This window comes from Muscardinus avellanarius (assembly GCF_963383645.1).
Source record: "Muscardinus avellanarius genome assembly, chromosome: 4".
NCBI classification, from domain to species: domain Eukaryota; kingdom Metazoa; phylum Chordata; class Mammalia; order Rodentia; family Gliridae; genus Muscardinus; species Muscardinus avellanarius.
Window position 1 is genome coordinate 147,846,609 of NC_137789.1, and position 26,203 is coordinate 147,872,811.

At 46.2% G+C, this 26,203-nt stretch overlaps 1 protein-coding gene across 2 annotated transcripts in view; it reads right to left on the reverse strand.

Annotated features, from left to right (window-relative positions):
* Positions 1-8,284, reverse strand: part of GFRA1 (GDNF family receptor alpha 1) — a gene marked incomplete at both ends in the record, with an annotated part of 212,380 nt that extends 204,096 nt beyond the window's left edge. For both annotated transcript variants that reach the window (XM_080695216.1, XM_080695215.1), the window contains 3 exons: positions 5,936-6,019; positions 7,262-7,555; positions 8,245-8,284. In XM_080695216.1, the coding sequence (XP_080551342.1) occupies positions 5,936-6,019; positions 7,262-7,555; positions 8,245-8,284 (418 nt within the window). The remainder of the gene's footprint in view (positions 1-5,935; positions 6,020-7,261; positions 7,556-8,244) is intronic.
* Between the last annotated feature and the right edge of the window lie 17,919 nt (positions 8,285-26,203).

Sequence of the window (26,203 nt, forward strand, 5' to 3'; positions counted from 1 at the left end):
AGGGACCAAGGCAGGAACAGAAAAGCCTTTCCACCAGGGTAGCTAGCCCTCAAGCTGGGTTATTAAAAGGCAGGACTTTCTTCAAGCTGGGTTATTAAGAAGGAGGTTGGACTTTTCCTCTAGGGCCTCTTAGATAGAGATAGATTTTTCATTTCTTGATCAAAGTGGTTTACAAACATCCTTCCTGAATATTCAGAATTGCAACCCTCTTCAAGACACAGAATTGATGTCCCATGATTGGGGAATCAAGTCTACCAAAAGGAGGACCATTCTTGGAATCAGGAGTGAGCTGACCGCTAACATGGCCTTTGTACGACATTAAAAATGACTGAGGTTTATCGCAGACCAAGTTTGTTTCAGGCACGGTGCCAGGTGTTTTATACAAAGTATCATCCATCCACAAGAACTTATAAAGTAGACACTATTATCACCCCATTTTACATCTAAGGAAGCTGAGACACAGTAAATTCAAAGGATGCACCCAAGGCAAAGGAAGTGGCTGGGCTGGAGGTCAGCCAGGTTGGTGGAAGTTCAGAGCATGTATCCTTTCTCTAGCACCATCCTATGCAAAGGGGTGGGCATACAAACCACCCAGAGCACTGTGAAATCGCTGCTGGCCAACCTGCTCTGTCCATGAGACAGGGTGGCTATGGCCAAGCAGGCTGATCAGTAAACACTAGGAAGGAAGAATGAAGTCAGATGCTTCTGTAAGTCACCCAGGTATCATGATAAGACCTTGAAGTGCTGAGGGTGAAGGAGAAACTAGACCCAGAGGAGGTCAATGTGAAGACCAGTGAGAAGTGCGCATGGACGCATTCAGGGAATGGAGGGAGGGGGTCAATGCAAAAGATAGCAGGTTGCCTCAGCAGAAGGGATGGAGATGACCTGCCCCCATTATTGCATGGATCACTAGACAGAGGATAGTGCCATTATGCAAGACAAGAGACTCAAGAAGAGAGGGGGGAAGGAGGAAAGGGGGAGAGATGGTGAGATCCGTTTTGTATGTGTTGAGTTTGAGGGAACGGAGATGCAGCCAGATGGTGTCGTCCAGGACTCAGCTGGAAATAGTGGCTTAGAGTCAGGAGAGGTTGGAGTAGGAGGGGAGGATCTGAGTCACCGGAAGAAGTGGTAGCTAAGTCCCGGGAATGGATGGAAGTATGCGGCAGAGAGAGGCCAACTAGCCTCCCATATGGCAGTATCCTGGCAAAGGTCCCCGAGGCTACCCTCAAGCTGTGTGACCCTGGCCAAAAGACTTCCCTTTTCTGAGTTTAGAGTCTGTAAACACAGAGGGTTGGACTAGATCTCTAAGAAGTGACATTGAAACACAAAACCAGCTTGATGGGCTGACTGAGCCAGACTGGGAAGGATGCTCGATGCTCTGAGAGACACCAGCATCGCAAGCCAGCCCCTGACTTGCAAGTGGGAACAGCAGACACATAAATAAGCCCTCTGGATATGCTGAGATTAATGGCCGTCATAAAGGCATAAGCACAAGGCAGCCTGAGGGAGTCCCGAGAGGAAGAGCCTGTCTGGGGAGATTCCAGCAGGGTCCTCAAGATGAAATTTGATCATGGTCTTGAAGGAGTAAGAGAAGTTTCCCAAGCAAAGGCAAGGCCATGCTTTAAGCCCCAGAGAAGGAAAGCACAGGAGATCAGGGAATGGTTTGGCCCAGGCAGCTCTAGTGGGGGCTTCCAGAAGGGCAGCAGGGCTAGATGGAGCAACCCTTCTCCCCCCCCCCCCACCGCATGCTAAGGAGCAAGACAGAGGCCAGAGGCCAGAAGAGGAAACTAATGGATTTCTCAACTGTAGCAGCAACACCATTAGAGAGTTGTTTTAGAGAGATGTGTAGAAAGGAAAGGAATACCACACCCTAACGAGTGGCCATTCCAAGACTTTTTCTCTCTTCCTGAAGATGAGGCCACACAGCTCTTCTCCACATGAAAAAAAAAAAATTATAATAAAGTTTTTCAGAACAGTGACCTAAATACGACAATACATTGAACCAGAAATGGCTAACCATTCACATCATTCAGAAAAAAGGTGCCAGACTCAAGAAAACTTAGGCACACCTCATCCTGGAGCAAATTATTCCCAACCACTCAGGGCACCAATCTCAAGATCCTAAGGCTTCCAGGAAGGTCAGAGCCACTACAAGACGCGAGGATGCAGTAGGAAAGAAGAAAGGACAGAGTTGGAAGGCGAGGCCAGAGTCTTTCACCAAATCAGACTTGGGTGTTCCAATCCCAATGCTTCTCTTTTCCTGCAGTCTCCCCCACTGACTCTTGTGTGCACCACCATCAATTATGATTCTATGGGCTTAAGTTCTGGCATCTCTTAACTCTTCTCTGTAACATCCAGTCTCCCAGGCAGTTCTGTGAAATGTTGGAGCCCTCCATTTCTCATGTTGCAGGAGAGCTTACCTCCACCCTCAGATCCTCCACCCGCAGGCTTTCTTATCACCACTACACTTTCAACCTCTCTTACTGCTTTTGTTCTTGCAAATTCCAAACAACAAAACAAAACAAAACAAAATTTCCCAAGAGGTTCATCATCCTTTCAAATCGCTGTTTACTTCTTTCTGTTGCTTGAACTTTTGTGAAGGATGAAAACAGGGAGGCAGAGGAGAGGTTAAGGAGCAGAGCTCTGTGGCTGGAGAAGCAGCTGTTGCCCTTCTGGGCCCTGGGCCTCCCAGCGCCCACTCAGCTCTGCTCTCCCACCTCTTGGGAGATTTTTCTGAGTTCCTTCCTCTACTCTACTACTCCTTTGCACTGGCTCACCCTTTTTCCTTCATGTACTTTATGTCCCAGATGCCTGAAAACCATGCTGGCACCAACTCACAGGAAGTGTACTCCTGAATGCCCTCAGTGTGCCTTAGAGGTCAAATGCTTTCACTTTCCACTATCAGATTTCTCCTAGCCCCCCCCCCAAAAAAAAAGTTCCCCCCAAATCTTCACCTGACTAAGCTGCTGGGTTTCCCTTCTGCAGTTCAGGCTTAGGAACAGAGATGATGGTGTTTAGATTCTACCATAGTTTCATTCCCTGTTCCCAACAAGCTGCTGATAGTACCATGACATGGCCTTTTTATCTGCCCAGCAAATAAATAAGGACAAATATAGCTGTAGGTTGAAAGAATCCAAAGTAAATGGAAACCCGAGACAGTCAAGCATGTCTTATTTGGTGGTGGGATTCAGCTCATACTTAATGCATGTAGAGAAACATACTCTTCACACTGGGCAGAGGAATCCAAATATGGAAACTCTGATTGAGACCACATCCATAAAAGGAAGAGATTCTATTGTCCTGGTTTCATCAGAGGGATTTTCAAGACAGAAGAGATGTTCTAGAAACTCAGATGCAAGGCATGAAAAGCAACATTTATCTTCCTGCTTCTCTGTCCTTCCCCATCCTACAAAGACCAAACTGGTAATATGCATTATTCAATGACTTAAAACCTCTCAAGGCTCCATTTGGCTTCACTATACCCACTTAAGAAACACACTCACCGTCAGAGGTCAAAGCTCCTTAGTGTTGGAACCTAAAGTCAATGCCCTTGAGATATAAAATGGAGGTCTGGACAAGGCCTTGCTGGCTCTGGTTGATTCATTGTGACTTCCGAGTTCTCAACAGGATAGGTCTCACAAACTCAGAATCACATTTTCTGTGAGAAGAGACCCTGGCTGAGAGAAGGGTCCAATAAAGGAAGGTGTGAAATGTGTTCTATGCAGAAGAATCTCCAATATTCACAAAAGAAATTCAGATAACCCAATGGTACCCAAGAATTCACAGTCCACTTCAAGTGTAGAAATGAATACATAGACTGGCAAAGCCACAGGAGAGCACAGGAGAGTGAATCTGGAGGGGAAATCTGTTAGAATTGGAAATGTTACTGCCACCCAGGAAAGGTACATAAGTCTTTTCTTAAAGACTGAAAGATCCCCTCAGCTCATAGCAGTTCTAAAAGTAAGACCCAAGTGGCCCTCCTCCCTTGATGGCCTCCTCACTTCTAATTGTGCGTGGGAATGGGCATCTCTTTCCAGCCATCCGTACAAAGACTGGAGACTGATGCTTCCATGGCGCGGGCAGCAGGCAAGAGGCACTGCCCTCCAAACCAGGAGTAAGTCCAGGTTTGTTCCTCATACTTCACTCTTAGTTCCTACAGATGAGTACCCAGATGGTCACATACACTTGTCTGAGTATCCCTTCTCCACTATGTGACCACTGTCCTGCCTAGAACAACAACCAGACAGGGAGTAGCAACTGGCAGTGGAAATTGTCAGCATTATTTTGGATAACGTGAATGCTTCTGATACTAAACTTGTACCCTTATATATCAATACATATACATTCATATTCATGTGTGAGCGTACACACACACACACACACACACACACACACACTCCTCTAAATCAGGAGGTACAATCATGTAGAAGAATGCTTCTCAATCTTCTTGGACCTGTGAAGGACCCAGGCCAGGGATCTGTTAAGATGTGAGTTCTGACTCAGTAGATCTGGGATGGCGCCTGAGACTCTATACCTTTAAGCAACTCCCAAGCAATGTCTGTGCTGCTGATCTGAGGATCATGATCTGGTAGCAAGGGGCAAATGTTTAGAAAAGCTTGAAATGAAATAAATCTGGGTCTGAATTCTGATTCCACCATTTGGGAACTTTGTGATTCTGGGCTGGTTTCCTAATTTTACTATGCCTCAATCTCCTCATCTCTGAAATGAAAATAACAACATCTAAGATGAGCTTGATGATGAGTACATACATTAAAGATGCGAGGTCTTACCACGATGCCTGGCATAGCACAAGAGTTACAAGAGGAGAACAACAACTGGCTTACTGCCAAAACCACAGAAGCTATAACACAGTAGGTGCTTACTATGCATCTGGTGAGTGAAACATATAATACACTCACACTTACTTTCAGTATTTACATACTCCCTGGTTTTTGTGGCTCTTCTACATGGAATCAGAGTATTTAGAAACCCAGAATACTCTAATCAGTAAAAAAAAAAAAAACAAAAACACACACACACACACACACACACACACACACACACACACACACAAAGAAAAGAAAATCATCCCCAAAGGATCAAATTCAACATTAACCACCATGCTTCCCTACCAAGAAACATGTAATTTATGGTGGCTACATACACTTGAGAAAATGTCTTCACTCTAAATAAATTAAGCAACATCCATCTGGAATCTGTATATCATTAAGAGAAATTCCTGCCTTACCAGACATTTACGGGTTGTCTGGATGCAGATGTTATGAAAAACTTAATTTCTAATACTAAGTTCATTTCCAAATCAAATTTAAGAACTGCAAAGAGACAAAGTAAGACTATATCCTAAAGGGCCACTGGGGCAGGAGTATATCTTAGAAATGTACATACTTGCTCTGGAAGAATTCGAGACAGAAGAATTGTTAACAAATGGTAGGGCTTAATTGTTTAAATCAAAGGCAGACAAGTGAGTCCATGTGAAATTCTTCAAGGATCTAAGATTATTTTCAGCTGCTTCTAAAGAAAGTGGCATTATCAGAATAGATCCCTTTCCAGGGAGGCATTGTATGAGGCCTACAGCAACAAGAGAATACTATTGCCACCTACAGACAGAAGTGACATTCCATTTGCTAAGAGCTAGCCAATCATATCTTAATGTGAAGAAAAAAAAACTTCAACCAAGTCACCTCCCTCCAACCTCTTCCAAACCACCACACCACATTACTTCATTTAAAATTACTTTTAAGTCGTACAATCATCACTAGGCATTCTGCCTCTTCATTATCATCAGCCAATTTCTAATTTCCCAGAAACACTGTGCCATTCAACTACTTATATGCTATTTGAGAGCCAAAGAGAATGCAAGCCAGCGGAGCCCAAGCAGGCAAAGGCGGAAGAGGGGAAGCATGAATCTGCTTACCTGATATGAACGGGACCACCCGGAATATATCTGACAATCTGCTGTTAACTGGCTCATATGGAGAATCTTCCAGCAGATCATTTCCTAAAAACAACACAAAGACTGGGCTCAGATCTGCCAAACAGATACATTTCAAGCAGTGTTTCACTGCGGAATCTGAATTCTAATTATATTATGATTGTGTAACAAAAAAAATGATACTAAAACTTTCCAAGATTTCAAATGCATGCATGTCTTTGGCTAGGGTGATTTCTTTTCATTTCTCTGCCTCTGTTGTCCTTGTTCTCCCCAGAGTGCCATGAAAACATTGGAGAGCAACCCAGTCTGATCTTGCCAGAAAACTCTCCCACTCTGCATAGGAATGAAATGGGAGAGGAAGGAGCCCTGCTGTCCCCCCACCTTGCTTGCCTCCGGGGGGGCCAGTGGAATAAAGGTGACCCAGAAGAGGTCCCCATTTCTGCTTGACCCCCAAACACAGGCATGTGGTCAGAAAACACATGACTATTAGACAGTCCAACTCTGAACCAGGTTTTCATTAATAGATTCTGGAGCAAGTAGCAGCTGACAGCTCCAATCTGTGTCTTACAAATATTCAGTGAGTCTCGGTGGAGAAAGAACCCGCTGGATGTTTGTGTTAGATTTACAGAGTCACACTCTGGTGTGCCACCTCTGGCACACATGCAGGACCAAAACAAACCCCACTGGGATGGAGAGCTGAAACAAGTCATCTGTCTCTCCCTGAGCTACTTCTGGGTTAAGTAAAGTTGAACCACAGCAGCTGGTTCAAGACTCAGCTAATCTAAGATGACAAATGGTTATTCACACATCTGCCTCTGATCCGGTTTGAGAGGAGGAAAGATACAATGGATCCCAGGGCCCTTGTGTACTTCTTAATCTTATCTATGTCAGGAGAGGTGGAAGGGAAGAAAAGGGAAAACTCCAGGCAAGATGCAGGGGAAGGCAGCATGATGATTGTATAATGGTTTGGTGAAGCTGGCCAAAACCTGCTCTTGGAGTGAAGCTGTGGGATCCTTGGGGGGGGGGGGGCTTTACAGGGTTCCTACTCATCGCTCCCACCAGGTTTCAGAAGGGTCAGCAGAGCCCAAGGGTGCCCCCACCTCCTCACTGAGTTCCAACAACCAGCCCCAACCAAGCGCAGTCAACACCAGCTGCCAGTGTCCCCTGGGGCCAATGAAAGGTCCTCACTCCGCAGCTGGGGAGAGGAGACTTGAGTGGAGGCCGAGATCAGCAGGCAGGCCAGGGGACCAAGGGGCCCCGCCAGCCTTCGCCAGGGCCCGGGGCCGGGGGCGGGGCTCTGGGGCGTACCCTGCAGGCTCTGGTACATGCTCCAGTAGATACGCAGGCAGTTCTTCTCCTTCTTCATGCCCCGCTTGCAGCGGCAGTTGTAGAGCGACTTCTGCTTCAGGGCCTCCATGGCGCTGCGGCACTCGTCCTTGGCCTCGAGGCCGGACGCCAGGCTGAAGTTGGTCTCCTTGCCCGCCACGCACTGCCTCAGCGTGCGGTACTTGGTGCTGCAGCTCTGCTCCTTCAAGCACTGGTCGCTGGCTTTCACGCAGTCCAGGCGGTCCCCGCCGCTCACCTCGGCCGACAGCAGCAAGTCTGCAGGGGGGTGGGGAGGGAGACTGAGTGCGGGTCCGCTGGAGACCCCGCCGACGTCCGGGCCCCGGGGGAGGGGACGCTTGTTCTTTGGGGGAGCTCGGGCCAGTAGCGGGTCCATCCCCAGCTGCGTTTTCCCGCCCCTGAAAGTCCTGCCGCCACCCTCTCCCCTCCGGAGAAAGGTGGCGTTAGCTCTGGTCTGGGGGGGGGGTGCCCTGGAGCCTGCGCTGCGGACGCCCCGAAACCCTACGGCCCGGGGCATCGGGACCGGAGCCGAGGCCCCGCCTTTCCGCGCGCTCGGCCGGGTGCAGCCCGGGGCTGGATGGAGGCGCGCGGTGGCTCGCCTGCTCCCGGCGCGCCCTGGACCGCGGGCGGACGAGCGGCGTCTGCCCCGCGGGGAGCGCCGAGACGTTACGCGGAGAAAAGTTTTCCCTTCGAAGTTTGCTCTCCCGGCCCCCGCTACGCCCCACTCCACCTGCCCGCCGCGCCTCCGCCCCGGCCCGGGCGGAAAACCCACCGCAGATAAAAACCCAGCCCGGAAACGTTGCGGGCAGCGCGGCTCGCGGGGCCGCCGCTTCCCCTCCCCAAACGAAACTTCTTCCCCCCGCATCCACCGCGCCCCGCGCCGCAGATCTGGGGGGGTCGGCCGCAAGTGCTCCGAGGAAAGCACGCCAGCGGCGGCCTCGACTTACCCAGGAGCGGCAGCGCGAAGTACAGGGTCGCCAGGAACATGGTGCCGGCGCGCGGCGGGTCCCCGCCCCCCAAAAATATCCCGAGCCGCCGCTGGGTTTCGCCGAGGGAGCTCAGCTTGCAGCGATCCCCGGGCCGCCGCGCGCCGCTGGCCGCCCAAAGTTCACCTCCATCCAGGAGGAGCGGGAACTCCGGGCCGGTCCGCCGCCGCCGCCGCCGGCGACTCAGCTCGGGCGGGAGGAGGCTCCGCCGCGAGGGGCTCGGGTCCGGCCCAACCTGGAAGGCAGAGCGCGCTTTGAAATGAGAGCCCGGAGCCCAAGCCTCCCCTTCCGCCCTCCCCTCCCCCGCCCCGCCGGGGGGACCTTCAGCGCCCGGGTGGGGACCCCCCCTCGGCCTGGGCGCGGGGGCTGCGGGCGCGCGTATTCCGGGAGGGTGGGGGAGGCGCCGGAACCGGCGGCTGGGGGCTGGAGGGGTCGGGCGCGGGCTCCCAAAGTCCGAGGGGGTGTCCATCGGGGCAACCCCAAGGCTGATCGCCAGCAAATAAATAAACGTTACTTTCCGAGCGTCCGGAGCGGAGCTGGCCGCTGCCCGGAGTCGGAGCCCTCGGCGGCGGCGGCTCCGTTAGCCAGCCCCGGCGCCCAGGGCGCCCCTTCTCCCGGGAAGTTGGCCGCCCCCTCCCCGCGCCCGCCGGCTCCCCAGCCGCCAGTCGCCACCCCTCGCCTCCGACCTCCCCTCCCCGGGGCGCGCCTCCTCTCCCGAGGCGGCGGGGCTAAAGCGTCCCGGCCGGGGCTGGAACCCGGCGGGGGCGCCCCTACCGCGCCGCGCGTCCTCCACTCCCGCCCAGGCGTCCGCGGCGCTCACACGGCCGCCCAGCTGCCGGGACCCGGGCGCGTCCACACCACCCGCCCCGCAGAGCAGGCGAAACCCTAGGATCCGCGCGCCCCGGCAGGTGCCACCCGGCGCCATGAGCGCCCCCCGAGCCCCAAAGTTGGCGGACGCCTGCAAGATGGAAGGACTGGCTGGGGCGGGCGGGAGAGGGTAGAGGCGGCAATGGGTTCCCAAAAGACAGGAGAAAACTCCAAACGCCACCAACCTGGACCCATCCGACCGCGTCCAGCTGCGGCGAGAAGCCAGTTTATTTGTTTATTTATTTATTCTTTGGGGGATGTCCCCGCCCCCTCGTTCCCCTTCCGGGCTCACTTTGCGCTAGAAAAAAAGATGCGGTAATCTTCTAGAGCTCAGAGGGCCGAGTTGGCCAGGACGATTTCCCAGCAGAGCCCTGGGCTCGGATGCCCATTAGGGATGTTAGTGGTTATTGGAAACGGCGCGGAGGTTGGCCTGGCCAGATTTCTTCTGGCCAAAGGACCCTCGCCCGGGTTCTGTTCCCGCCGCTCCGCAGGGTAACGACAGCCGGCTCCCAAGCTCGCCAGGCCGCCTCAGATGGACGGGATCGCGGGCTGTGGGACCTGGGGCCAATCCGCACGCGCGCACAGGACGTGCAGCGCTATGCAGCCAGCCTCGGGCGCCGACGCGCGCGCGCGCACACACACACACACACACACACACACACACACTTCTCGCTCGCTCGTGCATGCACGCACACACACACGGGCACACTGCACAAGGGCTCTTTCTTAGTGCAAACAGCCAGACCCTTCTGAACACAAAGTTGCCCCCCCCACGTCACTTGGCAGCTGTGACTCAAGACTTGGTGCGTTCAAGACACACTCAGCCCCCAGCCCCCGGAGCAGCGATTGCGGGACGCGCACCCACCGGCGCCTCCGTGCCAGCGCGCACACTCTCTTGCACGCTGTCTCTGCCTCTCTCCTCCAGCTTGGACAATGAGGCAAAAACAGAGCCCACCAACCCACCGCATTTAAGCCCGGTCAGACCTGGCTTTGGGAAATTCATAAGGTGACCTCCATCTTGGCTGTTTCAAGAGTAAATTAAAAAAAAAAAAAGCCAAAGATAATCAGAGCCCTTCACCCCAACCTCGAAACCGTTCTTCTCCAGTAGAGCTGCTGAACCCCCTTGCTCCTCTCGACACACGCTCCCTTTCACGCACGCCGGAGGGCGCCCGGGACACTGAGGTCCACACTGGGTCCCGAGATTCCGCTGGGGGCTTAGATCACAGTGGAGGGTGGCCGTCCTCCGGCCGCTCAGGATTTGTATTGGAGATCTTTACAGATGTCCAAGTTCATCTCTCAGGGAAACCGCGTTTGAATCAAGTCTGTGTGAGCCCAGCTGTCAAATCTACAAACCCATCACACCAGACAATGGGCCGCCGCGGAGCATAGAAAAGGAAGGCTCGTTTTGAACGAGGGGGGTTAATTGAAAAGGGCACGGGCTTTGGTGGAAGTTTGAGGCCCCAGTGCAAGGGCGGGGAACTGGAGGCGGGTGGGCAGCTCTCCATTCAACTACACATAAGACACATCAGCCAGGCGCGCCCTTCAGCTGCTGCCGCGCTGGCCCGGGTGCTTAGAGTTGCCACCCAGTGTCTGCGCCTTGCCTAGGCGGCCCTGAACCCCGGGGAGCATCCCAACAATCCATGCTTCTTCTTTGCTGTGCAAGTGTGCCTGTTCCTCTGGGACAGGTAGGAAGAGACTGAAGCCCTCACCTCTCTCTCTCTCTCTCTCTCTCTCTCTCTCTCTCTCTCTCTCTCTCTCTCTCTCTCTCTCCCTCCCTCTCTCCCTCCTTCCCTCCTTCCTCCCCCCCCTCTCTCTCTCTCACACACACACACACACACACACACACACACGCACACACTTCTAATTCAATGTATCAGTTTACACTTGGTTGTTGAGTCAACAAAGCAAACATATGTTACATTTTCGAGACAGATGGTCCAAACCAAGGGCCACTTAAGTTCTTTTTTTCTCTAGCAGTAGTAAGTATAAGTTACAGAGTGGACTACGTGTAAATATAAGTCTTCAAATAGATTTATTTGTCTAAAAGAAGCTTATTCCCATATTTTTGCAGGCAAACCAGACAAATCCTGGGGAGGTGGTTTTAATGAAAGGGTTTATCTGAAGACGGTTTTTCCATGCACACCCCACACATAAAACCCTCTTTTATTGTTTTATTTTCATAAGTAGAAATGAATGTCTTCCTTTGGGAAATCAGTAATTGGAATTCCAATTTCCAATAGACCACTTCAGCTTATCACTGCTGACCACTTGGGATGGTTGAATGACAATGAGTTTCCATTTAAGATATCATCCTCGTATTTGGACAGTGTTCTTTGTTTAGGAAAGCCTATGTTATCCCATGTATTCCTCGGAAACCTTTTAAATCAAAATTTAACAAGGTAGAAGAAGGGCAGACTAAAGTTCTCCAAATGTAGAAGACTACTTCAGACCCACTCACTAGTCCTTATATATGGATGATAAAAACAGAACTTTGTTTTAAATAATGATAATAAGAAGAAACAAACCAGTCATCACAGCTAGATTGTCTGGTATTCACTAGCCACATGGCTCTTTCAATGAAATTGATTAATATTAAATGCAAGAAAAATGCAGTTCCTCAATAGCATCAGTCAACAGCTGCATAAGACTGGTGGGTACATATTGAACAGCACAGATATAGAACATGTCCATCACCACAGAAAGAGTTCTAGTGCACAGCACTCGCCTCTAACATTGGTGGGAAATTAGTTAATATGGTGCATGTATCAAGGCCTTAGGATAGATTAGCACAGTCATGGGATGAGTGATTTAATAGCGGCAGTAGTCATGGGAGTTATTGTTGTCAAAATAATGATGATGATAACCGAGATGATGCTTTATTACTCCCTTGAGGAAGTCCAAACATTCATGAAGACACAGCCCTCACCTGATAGGTTCTCCACTCACGGTAAGATCAGTAGGCAAAAAAATAAAATAACTAAAATGCCAAGGAATGAAGGACTACATATATCAAAAGCTCATCTCCATAAGATAGTTGTGGAAAGATGTACCCTATACTATAGCCTGAGAGTTCTTGGTAGGAACTAATTTATTTGTTTTGGTGGGGAGGAGTACTGGAGATGGAACCCAGGGACATTCTATCTCTGAAATACACCCCTAGCCCTATTTTTTATTCTTTATTTTTGAAACAGGGTCTCACTAAACTGCACAGGGTCTCACAAGTTTAGTTGCTGAGGCTGGCGGCCAGCCTGGATCCTCCTGTCTCAGCCTCCCAAGTACTAAGATTACAAGCGTGTGCCACCACGCCTGGCTTTAGTAGGAACTAATTTAAAAATCACTACTTTATAAGTATACCCACTAACTTCTAATGGTGAGGAAAACGCATAGCCAGAAAGCCCTCGGGATCTGGAAGATAGAAATGCATTATGACTTACTATATTAATACTGTCTGTGTTTCCTTAGAGCTTTCGGTTCTCGTGTGTACGGGACTTATCTCAGGATAAAAGGTGACATCAAAATATCAAATATTAATCATTACAAAGGTTCATGCAATCCTCTGTGACATGTTTTCTCAGTGGAAAATTTGCTTTAATACTACAAAATTAGGTTCAATCCACCCAGACGCACGTGAAGTGAGCAATCTTCTTGTATTTCTTGATGTAAGTGTATTTTCATAAGTTAACAGATGAGTCATGGAGAGAATGACAGTTTTATTCCATGCGGCATTTTGTCTCTTCTCATTCCCTTGGCTCTTTAGAATAAAATGTAAAGTACATTCACTTCTGTAAAATGATGCTGCTCAAAAATCATCCAGGTTTCTTTACCTCAAACTCGTCCATCATTTGACACTTGGCAGTTTGACAGGCTTACCTCTGCAGCTACACTAAACCACTACTCACCAGTCCCCAAAGGTGCCATGCACGTATTAAAGTGATTTTTGTGGCCACACTTTTGCACCTGGTTCCCCTTGCCTCATATGTGCTTTATGCTGATATTTTTAGGTTCAGCTCAGCTGAACAGGCTACTAAGAATAGTCAAGACCCCTCTGGTTAGAGCTAATAGCTCTCTGAAGTACAGTTCACGGCCCCATTGGAATCTTTTGTGGTCACACTGAGTTGTAGCTGCTTGCCCTATCCATGGTCTCAATTGGAGTGTTAGCTCCCTGAAGGCAAGACGATATTCTAATCTCTTTTGCTTTGTGTCCCAGCATTTAGGCTGACGACTGATGCACAGTCACTCCCAATAAATGTCTATCGATTGCATGAATAACGAGTGACGCTGTTACTCATTTTCTCTGACACCATAATTTCACTGAAAGATTTACATGAAATACCTGTACTATATGAACAATACTAAATATAAGTACCTCATGCAATTACTGGTATTGCTGCTCCAATAATAGCATCAAATACGTATTATTCCTTTGGGGATCTGACATTTAATTTTTTTTAAACAAAACCCATTATTGTAATAGAAGGCTCTTTTTCTAGTTCACTTTAATAGTAACATACGACATACTTCATTTCTGGGAAATGATAGCTTGCCTTAGGTCATATTTTAAGGCATAAAGCCAGAAGCAGAGTAACATTCCCACCTGAAGTTCTCTAATCATCTAGAAATGTGCCTCTCTCTGGGAGAAGGGCCAGAGGACAGCCACCCAGGAGCCTTCATCTTCAAAGGCAATTTTTTTAAAGCCAAATTGGCCCCCAAAGTTTTAAGAATTCTATCAACACATGAATCCTTTTGCAATCTTTTAGGAAAAGCGAAAGAAATATTAGCCATGCAAACCACAGAGCCTGTATATGCTGACGCAGACCTCATCATCTAAGGCCACACTTGGACACTGGTCCTTCAGCAATGCCGGAAGAGAAGGCTCTTCTCAGATTTCAGAGCCCTTCACCAGGATGACTATATTAAGATGTGTCTACTTGCAAATGGAAATTTCTTATTGTCTGTCTGGGTGCCTGACCCCTAGGAACTATCATAGGAAACCTCTCTTTCTCCTTTGTTTTCAGTTCATTTCATTTTTTAGCACTAATAAGTCAGTGCATTTTAATGCATTTGGGGAAGAATATTCTGAGGGTTGGAGTCGTTTGTGCTTTGGCCTTCTGCCACAAACTGCATCAGGTGTGCAGCCCTGATGAAATAAAGTGCCTGTCATGTCTTATTGCTCGGATATATAGCAAAAGATACCCCATCTCCGAAGGACGTGCGAGGGTTTTCTCGTGCTTGCCAAAGGTGTTGGATTAAAAGCCCCGTACATTTCAGTCCTCTTTATCCAGGAAGGATGGGAACGCCTGCACAGGAGGAAATATCTTTTCTCTTCACCACTCTCCTAATAAGCCCTGAACCCTGTTCCAATGGGACTGTTCCTTCAGAGGAGAGAGAGGAAAGCTTAATCCCCAGCTTTGTCCAGTAATTGCCCCCCTCCCTCTGGAGGCTGCAAACACAGATGCCGATCTGGATGAGCGCTGGGACATGGAATGAAAGCAAGACTGAAAACATTGACTCACTTCTTCAGCAGCCTTTTAGCAGCCTTGGAGGCAATAAAAACCTTCTAATTTCTATGGGTGCCCATTAGGCCCAAAGTAGTGCAAGGAGACCTCTCCTAGAAGTAATGAAGCAGGAGAAGCAGCAACCAACAGCAATGGGGCCAGAGTCCTGAAGGTGGCAGGGGGCCGCGCCTGCCGGAACAGGAGGCCCCGTAGCGTAGCGCATCTGCAGCCCGCTCTTCCCTCGCCTCTCGTCCAGGCGTCTTTCAACAAATGCCATGGAAATGTACTGTTTACCACAATCCAAAACTCTGGAAGCAGCCGTAGTCTGAGGCCACTAACACAATTAGCTTGCAATTAGCGATGATGCTTGTGTCACAACTAATGAAGCCAGCGAAGCTCAGTAGCACAAAGGGTTCAGGGCCTGTTTTAAAGCATCTCTTGTAACATAATTTCAGAATCATTCCAAACCCCTCCAAAACCGTTGTTCTGAAAACAAACAGAGCGGCAATGTTCTGAGAGTTGTTGGTTTTATTTTCCACTGTCAAAAATCTGACAAAAGTCAGTTGAAACTGTCAAGCAAAAATATAAAAAATAAAAAAAAATCACACGATATGAGGTTTTCTTCAAATTTGAAGTCTATGGAAGGAATGACAAATCTGTTCTATAGATTATTCTAGCACAAAAGTGAATTAGAGAAGCCTGGGAGATGCACTACCTCAGTGAAGATATGAGGTTGCCCTTGACAGACTTCATGAATTTGAGGCCGTGATGGAGAATTAAAATAAGATCCGTTGGGGTTTTATCCGAATTATCTGTTAAACTTAAAATACATAAGGATCGATAGAATGAATATTTTCATGTGTATTTTTTATACCTAATACATATTAAGAGACAAAAAGAATTTCTCTTCCACTCCTCAGGGGATCTGTTGATAAAAATCCCTTTGTTCTTCAATTTTCTACCCAGCTGTCAGCAGAGACTCCACCCATAGCCTGTAATATTTCATTGACGGCTGGTGTCTATCCCGGGGATAATACAGTGATGTGTGCTGCCAGGCATGCGGGCAAATGAGCGCACCTGAGGTCAGATCCAGTACGTCCTTCCTCATGGAAGATCCCTGGTGAGCCCATGGGATACCCTCTTTATTCTCCTGTAGTAGTGCCTTGAAAGGCAGGTCATGTCTCATTCATCGCTCACAAACACTCCTTATTTTATAAAATATTGAAAGAATCTCACAAAGTAGGGCTCAGGTATCGTTTCATAAAACTTTTGTTTTATGTCTGCTTGTGTATCGTGCCTGTGTGGGGTTGACATTAAAATGTATTTCTTATTGTGAATCCTGATTTTAAAAATAGGAAAGCCACTGCATTACGTTAAGAGTATACCTAGAGCCTGGCGTGTGCTTGTGATCCCAGCATTCCGGAGGCGGAGACAGGTGGTCTCAGTTCTCAGAGAGCCTCGGCTACTTAGGAGGCACTTTGCAACTCATTTAGAGAGACCTTGTTTCAAAAATAAAAAAAGACTTAAAAATAGGGCTGGGGGTGTAGCTTGGAGGTACAATGCCCCCCACCCGGATTCCATCTCCAGTACTGCAAAAAAATAAAATAAAAGACTAAAAAATAGGGATGGGAGTGTAACTTGGAGGTAGAATGCCCCTGGGTTCTATCCCCAGTACCACACACACACACACACACAAAAAAAAATTTAGAATAAAGACTACATTTCCCAACTTCCTTTGCAGACTGTCACAGTTGTGGGGCCAGGATCTGATGGCTCAGATGCAGAAGAAATGATATAAAGACCTCCAGGAGGCTCCCCTACCTGCACATTTCATTCCTCACCCATCCTGCCACTTGGTGTACCACAAGACTCATAGGCAGAGATACGAGATGAAGGGAATCCAAGTCACAGGAGTACTCTTTGGAGGAGTACTTTTTGGAGCAGAGACACCTGCCTTCTCTGGCTCTTCCATTTCACACTATCATGTGTGAGATGAATACACTTGTCTTGTTGAGGCCACTAATATATTGGGTCTTCAATACATGCAGCCAATCTTGTAGAACTAGTGCATTCAATTTCCAATAAAAAGGAAATTTAATTAACAATTATTTTCTGAGTCGCTGCGGTGGACCAGCTCTCTGCTAGGCTGCTTTGGGAAATACAGACTCTTGGTTCTGAGGGGAAAATGCAGTCTCACCTGAACTACACACCTGAAATAACCAGATAATAAGATAAAGAAGTGTGGGATGAGTTGTCAGGATGAGTGGAAATAAAACTAAGGCTCTACGAAGCCAGATGAGATGGGAAGTAGACAATGAAATAGAGCCACAGAATGAGAGGAGAAGAGAATGTGATAGCGTAGGGGAGAGATTCCTGAGGACTTTTCAGCCATGAAGCAGTGAAAGGAAATGAAAGGCCTCCAGAATAGAAGCAGCATGTCCTTGGATCTCAGATATCCCTTTCCAGCCCTGAGAAGCGATGGGCCAGGGCTGCCAAGCAGCAGTCTTTTCCGTGGCAAAGCCATCACTCCACGGGTGTGTCCTCAACTGCCCATGGATTCATTCTCACTTGTCAAAAACCCCTTCCCAGGGTGGGGCGTGGTGGTGCACGCTTGCAATCCCACCATTTGGGAGGCTTAGACAAGAGGATCTCAGTTCAAGGATATCCTCAGCTACTTAGTGAGGCCCTTTGCAACTCAGTGAGACCCTGTTTCAAAATAAAAAATAAAATAAAGGGCTGGGGGTATAGCTTGGATTTTGTCCTTGTGGGAAAGGACTCTGGTTTTGGTGATAATGGATTTCTTTTTGGAGTCATATCCATCCCATCCAGACACACCTGTGCTTCAGGGCATGTTGGTGTCTGTCCTCTGACAGGCACCAAATGACAAAATCTTTTGTCTGCAACAAGATTTTGGTGAGGCTTCTAATATCTTTCTAGGTGATTTGGACTGCTCACAATATGGGTATTCTGGAATTCTGTTTTCCGCATACCGACTAGGAGCCATTTAACACTTGGGCCTCCCTACTTGGAAGATGCACGACTCAGAGATGCCTGGCTGGCAAGGCTTGGGTACGTTAAAAGGAAAAGTGTTATTTCAGCAGACTCACCACAGAGGTATGTGTTAATTAAGTTAATTGTGCCATCACTGATGCAGACGATGACAGTAACTGCTCCCTATAATGAGACTGGGTTATTGCCATCATTTATTAAACTTGCTGGCTTTCTTAAGCGCAGTCACTTTCCCTTATTTTTTAAGTGTGTGCTAACACACCCACACAATTTATAGTTTGCCAACCATTTTCACGTGAATTAAATTACATTAGTTGATCTTTATACTATCCCTGTGAGCAGAGAGAGAAGGCATTTTCATCATTAAGTAGATGAAGAAACAGAAGCTAGAATTGCCTGCTGACTTACCCAAGGCCACTCAGCTTCTTAGTCAAGAAGCCAAGTGTCAAGTCTAGTGTCCTTCCTATATCTATGTCCTTACTCTCTACCCAAGATTCCTGATATTCTGAAGGGCAAAAAAAAAAAAAAAAAAAAAACTTGGATAAGCTGGGTGTGGTGGCAAATGCTTGTGATTCCATTACCTGGGAGGCTGAGACAGGAGGATTGTTCAGGTTGGAAGCCAACCTCAGCTACTTAGTGAGGTTCTCAGCAACTTTCTAAAATATAAAATAGGTCTGAGAGTGCAGCCTGGAGGTAAAGGGTTCCATCCCCAGTGCTGCAAATACACACACACACACACACACACACACACACACACACACACATCTTGTATATTTCATATCCCCTAGCACATTGAAACGATAAGTGTCAATAATAATTTATCCTGAAAATTATTGGTGAATAATCAAATTGTTTCATTCATAGAACACTAAAGGAGTGGCTTCATGGGGTTGATTGATCAAAAACACAATCTGTATACAATAGAAATCTGGATAATTTAGATACTTATCCCAAACCCCTTTCCTAGTGGCCTTTCCCAAATGTTAGGGGGTATTTAGCTTAACATAAGTTATTCTCACTATAATTACTGTGAAAATTAAGAAACAGTTAAGAATGTCAAGTCAATGCAGCCTTTCATCAGACTTGATGGAGATTTCTGTTGAACACTTTGCATTCCTCAGTAAATGTGCAGCCAGAGGCTCATCAAATGGCTGTCTTGCCAAAGTGATAGTCTATCTTATTGGCAGAAAGTCCACCCTTAAAGCTTTGAAATAAATATTTTCCCCTGTCAAACCATAAGTATCCATGGGAGAGTTAATTCCGAAGGGTTTTTGGTCAGTTGATTTAGTGAGATTGAGTTAATAGCCCATTGGCTGGATGGAGAAGGGGCTGTTACATCATCAGAGGCAGCGGTCTAGATTGGATGTGCTCTCTAGAAGAGAATCACATCTAGAATAAGTCTCTTCTGGTGGTCAAGCTGGGGTTGTCATAAACAGCGTCATAGCCCATTGGCTGGAAGGAGAAGGGGCTGTATGCAGCATCGTCATAGACAGGGGTCTGGGGTGGACGAGCTTTCTAGAAGAGACAGCCTCGGTTACTTGGTGAGGTTCTCACTAAGTAATGAGTGAGACTCATTCTAGAAATGAGTCTCTTCTGGTGGTCAAACTGGGGTTGATGTGCTGGGGAAGACCTCAGCTATATCTGACAGCACCAACAGTCTTGGGTGTAATTCTTCTAGAAAATAACCCTCCTTTCCCCTCATGCCCAACCAAGTTGTGGAAGCAGAAAGAGAAAGACTTCTTCACCGCATAAGTGAAAGGCATCTGTGTGTCATCTTTCACAGGCTTCTTAGAGGAATCATCTCATACTGTTGGAGAGAGGAGATCTGAATTTGTTGATGAGCATGTCCTTTCAGCTTGAGAAAATGTTGGAGAAGTTGATTTGTGCCTAACATGTTATTTTCTGGTAGTGTAAATACTAGTAAAATTAGAATTGTGGTGCATACTAAGCAAAGGTACTAGGTAATAGCTCCCAGTAGAAACCTAAGGTGTCTCATGAGCACGCTTTAACATATCCTGTGTGACTCTGGGAGATGACTCTGGGAAGCTTCAGTCTGGTTTCCTCTGGAGGTAGCCCCATGTACCTTTTCCTATAGTGACCTTGCTTCGTCTCCTTTCCCTGTGATAAATCACAGCCAGGAATAACAACCACTGCATGCTGAATCTTGTGAGCTCTCCTAGAGATTTACCAAACCTAGGAGTGGTCTTAGAGACCCACAGCACAGAAATATTTTAAATGTAGTTTTTGGAATGAATAGTTGGCAGTATAAAATTGTAAAGGATTATGCTGAACTGGTCAAAACAAGGCTGGCTTTATAAACATAAGACTATGCAGTCACACAGGATCTCCATGCTTAGAAGGGTCCTGAGCTTGGTTTAATGGCCTATTGCCACCATTTAGAAATTCTTAATAATTTATGAGTCCTATGTTTTCACTTTGCACTGGGTGCTGGAAATTATACAACTTATCCTGGGTCATGGTGATACTTAGAGTAGAACATCTGGTGGCTCCAAATGCTTGCTCTCTCACTACTCGGAATTTACCACTGAGCTTTCCACATGGCCTAAAATTTTGCCTGTTGTAGATTCCTCACATGAGGGAGAATATCCCGAATGTTAAAAGGCTGTTAGTAATTTACAACAATTTAGCACAAACTTATTTACTCATTTTCTCAGTGCAAGTCTCTCCTTAACTTTTGGATGAGTTCAGGGTTCTAGGTCAGCATTTCTCAGAGTATGATTCTCAGAAAACTGATCCGCATGAGATGCTTTTGGGGTGGGAAAGCTTTGCTATTAAATAAGTGGAATAAGTTGAGGACATTGTGTTCCCTCTCTTGGAGAGTTAGGGTCTATATTAGCATTTTAAGGACTACAAAATCTTGCATCAAAATAAGTGGTTTAACTGTATATTGATTTCGCAAGGCTGGGTAGCTTGAGTAACAGAAATATATTGCGCTGGTTTTAGAGGACCCCTATTGGCAGGATTGGTTCCTTCTGAGGGCTGCCAGGAAGGGAGAAGCTGTCCCATGCCTTTCTCTTAATGATTTGTTGGCAATCTTTGGTGTTCTTTCATTTGTAGATAGATCTGTCTCATCTCTTCATAAGTACATAGTATTCTACCTGAGTGTGTGTGTGTGTGTGTGTGTGTGTGTGTGTGTGTGTGTTGTGTTAATGCCTAAATTTCTTCTTTTTATGATGCCACCTATCTTGGTGGGTTAGACACTAACCTAATGACCTCATTTTAAATTTATAACCTCTAGAAACACCCTATCCCCAAATAAGATCAAATTCTGAGCTACTAGAGGTTAATATTTTAATACACAAATGGGGAGAGACACAATTCAATGCTTAACAAACTAATTTTTTCCCCCAATACATTTGACTACTTGAGGTTTGGGGGCCTGATAACTGACATTAGCATTTCATGGAACCAGTGAAGATGGAAAAAGACCAAGAAGAAAGTCCTGTGGGTGACCACAGCACAGGCTGCAGGAAGTGGGGAGCGGGAAAGTGAGCAATGTGTTGGAGTGGGCTCTTGAGGTAGGTTTGGGCCAGAGACGGCTCCAGATTCTGAACTCTGGGCAAAGCGTATTTGTTATAGGTTCATCTAGCACTTCTCAGGGATGTTTGAATGCTGGGATCACAAGTGTGAGCCACCAAAGAGACATTATTAAACCAGGAAGCCGTTTGGAAATTTGAAAGGCTGGATGTAGGGGGACTAAAGAGGCTATTTCATGGTCTAGTGGCAATAAAAAAAAAAAGTAAACAAGACTACCGCAGTGGAGTGGAGGACAGACCCATATCTACGGCTATCTGCATCCCTCTTCAGTTTAAAGGGTTTCAGAGGAGGGACCCTGGCTTTGCCTTTCTGGCAGCACCGGGGTAAGAGCTCAGAGAGGGCTGGTCCGGGAGATGTCAGCCTGGGGGAGCGTGTTTAGTTCCTTTTATTAGTTATGACTGTGCTGTGATTTCTGTGAGGTAGATAAAGACATGGGGTCTTGCATGATCTGATCCCGTCTTTTCTTGTACTCCTGCCCCTAACTTTCCTAAGCTCCAGCTACATTAACTTCCTCTCTTTTCTACCTCAGAAGGTCTCAGCTTACTGGACACTTTTTTTTTTTTTTTGGTGGTACTGGGGTTCCTGGAAGCCCTTCTACCTCCGGGCTACACTCCCAGACCTATTTTTTAACTTTTCTATGTGGAAACAGGGTCTCTTAAGCCAGCGAGGCTGGCTCTGAACCAGCGCGATCCTCCTGTCTCCGCCTCCCAAGCGTGGGGATTACAAGCGTGCGCCACCACGCCTGGCTTTACTGGACACTTTTTTCTGGTTTTGTGGGAAGCCTTCCCTGCTGTCCACAGATGTTCCCTCAGGAGATTTCCCCTTGCTCAGTATCTCTCTTTTCTGCTGGGTTCTAAGCACCTTGAGGGCAGAGAGCATGCTTGCCATGTTCTCTCTGTTTCCTCAGGACCTACAGCAAGCCTGGCACAAATAAGTACTCTAAATATAAGTGGAATGAACGGATGAATGACTTACTCTATGAAAAAGATCTGAAGTTGCCGGGCGTGGTGGCACATGCTTGTAATCCCCGTGCTTGGGAGGCTGAGACAGGAGGATCCCACAGGTTCGAAGCCAGCCTTGCTGGCTTAAGAGGCCCTGTTTCAAAAAAAAAAAAAAAAAAAAATTAAAAAAAAAATAGGTCTGGGAGCGTAGCCTGGAGTTAGAAGGGTTTCATCCCCAGTACCACCAAAAAAAAAAAAAAAAGCAATGTAATATATAAAATGATGAAGATAGGTGAAGGACTAGATAATGAAGTTCAGAACTCAGCCTTACCAAAGGGACTTTTAAAACTTAAAACCAAAGTAAATATTAAAGAATTTTTTATTAAAGCTGGATGTGGTAATGCACACACCTGCAATCCCAGTATTTGGGAGGCTTAGATAGGACGATAGTAGGTTAGAGGCCAGCCTCAGCAACTTAGTGAGGTCCTCAGCAACTTAATAAGACCCCATTTCAAAATAAAAAATAAGAATGTCTGGGCATATAGCTTGGATGGATAATACTCCTGGGTTCAGTTCCTAGTATCACACACACACACACACACACACACACACACACACACACACACACGTGCAAAGTTTATATTAATTTAACCTTATTCAAAGAAACCACCTTTTTCTTAAGTTAAAAAAGTGATAGTATGATTTTAAAAGCTTCATAGACATTAAATCATCCTCATAAGAGAAAAAATAAAACCCTTTAGATGAATGTATCTAAGTGGAAATACCCAGAGACATGTGGCTTGCATTTCCCTTAAACTCTCCTGGGTTTGCAAATTGGAAAGAAGGGGAATAAAATGCATTTACTATTTTCCTGAAGTCAGTATATTTGGGAAACTGTGATGTGGGAGATATTCAGGAAACTGAAAATATGTGTGGGCACTTGTTTAAGTACCATTATTTCCAGGACTACATTAAAGTGACTGATAAGAAACAGGAAGTGGGCATTTAGCATCTGAAAAGAACCAGTTCAAGATTTTTTCCCCCCCATGTGTAGTTTTCACACAAGAAAAATCTCCCTCTGCCTCCCCCCTTGACCACAATCAATATTTTTAGGGGATGAAGGCAGGAGGAGGAATGAGTTTATTCAGTCTTTTGTATGCGACTGAGCTGTGGAGACGGGATGAAGATTTTGCTAAATCTGTCCATTAAGTGCCTCTAAGTGCTTTTAAAACATGTCCTAGAGCAGAATGGAGGGCACAAAGAGGAGAAGCTGGGAATTAAGGCTAAATTAGTACATTTCAGTGTCTTGATGGTGGAAATGTCAGAAAAAATAGCAGGAACAAGCAGATAGAACTTTAGATATTCTACTTAAATATTTTGTCCAGCATACCCAAAAGCTGAAAAGTTGTTTGAGGTTTCAAGTGGTCAAATTATGTAATTTTTATGGAGTGAAAATTTATTTTTCTTCCTATCTCTCAGTATCTGTAAGTATCAATATGTAGTTTCCCCCTAAATGTGCTAGATAAAAGTCGAATTAACATAGACCCACCTAAATGCATGGGACATCACTAGACATGATAACAATTTCCAATCTAAGTAGATATTTACTTTCTAATTTAGCAAAATGTTTTCAACATAAAATCATGACATTTAATTACATTTAGAAAGAAATTCAAATGGAAAGGAGAAAAAGTAAAATAGCATTTTGACAAAACATCAGCGATTTTGCAGTTGGATTAAAAATGTTTACATTATATGAATCTATTCATATCTGGAGTTAACAATGGGAAGTCATCCATTTTTAGATGTGCAAATTATACCAAATCCATCTGTGTCTGAAAGATGGACTACTAGAGCCCCCTAGCTGTGAGAAATAATTTTGTCCTTCTCGGTGGAGATAAATAGCCTAACTGGAAAGGCAAGTAAGTAGTTCTTCAAGAAACCTACTGGGAAGCCGGGCGTGGTGGCGCACGCTTGTAATCCCAGCATTCGGGACGCTGAGACCAAAGGATCTCGGTTTGTGGACACACTTAGCTACTTAGTGAGGCCCTTTGCAACTCAGTGAGAACCTGTTTCAAAAAATAAAGAATAAAAAATAGGACTGGAGGTGTAGCTTGGAGGTTGAATGTCCCTGGGTTCCATCCCTAGACCTGCAATAAATAAATAAATAAATAAATAAATAAATAAATAAATAAATAAATGCATGATTCCTCCCACCCCCTGGCCACCACTTTGTCCTCACATCTGAGTTAGTGGTAATGGAACACTGCTATGAACATCAAGGAACACTGGTCCCCCACATCAAACACTGTCTTCACCCCTACTCCTAGTGTTCTGGTTGGCTTAAACTAGACAGTCTCCCAAACCCAGAAGTATAGTGATTCCAATCACAGTAGATGATTTTCACTCCATTTCCAGTAGAAAGAGGGTCTATTCCAGGGACCTGGGATGCCCTGAATCTCAGTATGAATCAAGGGATAGTAACTCATTATAGTCCATGGACAAATAGATATGTTCTGTTTGGTTTACAGTGAGCCTTTAAATAACTATTAGATCCAGTCGTGGTGGCACACACCTATAATCTCCGTGCTTGGGAGGCTGAGAGAGGAGGATCACAGGTTCAAGAACAGCCTCAACAAGTAGTGAGACTCTCATCAACCTAGAAAGATCCTGTTTCAAAATAAAAATAAAATAAGGCTGGGGATGTAGCTAAGAAGATAGAATGCACCTAGGCTCAATCCTCAGAAACAACACACACACACACACACACACACACACACACACATGCATGCACAAACACCAAAAGCTATGTGACTTATATAAACTGAAAATTTTCGGATGCAAATCTATATTTTGGGCTTTTCTTGTAAAATCCAAAGCTCTGGTAACTGTGGGTCTGAGGAGCCATACAACACCAACAGACAAATGTTCAGTCATGATGAATCGATCCATATGGCTCATATAACAGCTTACCACATTTCCCATACTTCATAATGGATAATATACCAGCATGCTGCATGTAATCATGTAACTTGCTTGGAACCTGTCATCTCAGGTGGTAACTCCTGGACTAAACTCTAAGTAGTTATACTCCTCTTCCCAACAACAACAGCAACAACAATAACAACACCAACAAAGGTCCTCTGTGTTCATTATCTCAAATCCTCAGATCAATTACTCAGGGCAATTATTATCCTTATTTTACAAATAAGAAATATGAGGCTCACATTCAAATTAAGTAGCCCAACAAAGGAGTGCCACTGTGAGCCAGGCATTTCTAATGATGGAGGATGCAGTGCTCAAAGAGACAGTCATTGCCCCTGCCCTCATTGAGCTTCTGTCAAATTATATTGATTATGAAGTGAGAGTGAAGGTTGCTATGGAGATATAAAGCTGGGAATTTGATGCATCCTCATATTTTATTTTAGAGCCACGTGGAGAGGATGTATTTTCTCACTACATCCCTACCCAGCTGATTCTCTCTCTCTCTCTCTCTCTCTCTCTCTCTCTCTCTCTCTCTCTCTCTCTCTCTCCATTTATGATTAAATAGGGCCAAGTGGGATCCAGGAATCTACATTTTTTTTAAAAATTGTGACTAAGTATATATAACAACTATATGTATATGGTGGTTGGTGGTACTGGGATTCCTTGAAATCCTTCTACCTCTGGGTTACACTCCCATACCTATTTTTTATATTTTTTAATTTGGAAACAGTGTCTCCTAAGCCAGTGAGGCTGGCTTTGAACCTGTGGGATCCTCCTGTCTCAGCCTCCCAAGCGCAGGGATTACAAGCATGAGCCACCACGCCCAGCTTAGTCTTTTATTTTTGAAACAGGGTCTCACTGAGTTGCAAAGAGCCTCACTAAGTAGCTGAGGTTGTCCTGAACCATGATCCTCCAGTCTCCACCTCCTGATGCTGGAATTACAGGCATGTGCCATCACTCCTGGCTCCCAGTCATGTGCTGGTTGACCTTTGTGATGCTTCTGTCATTTTTGGCTACCATGAATAATGCTACGAACACGAGTGTGGCACTATTATTTCAAGGAGG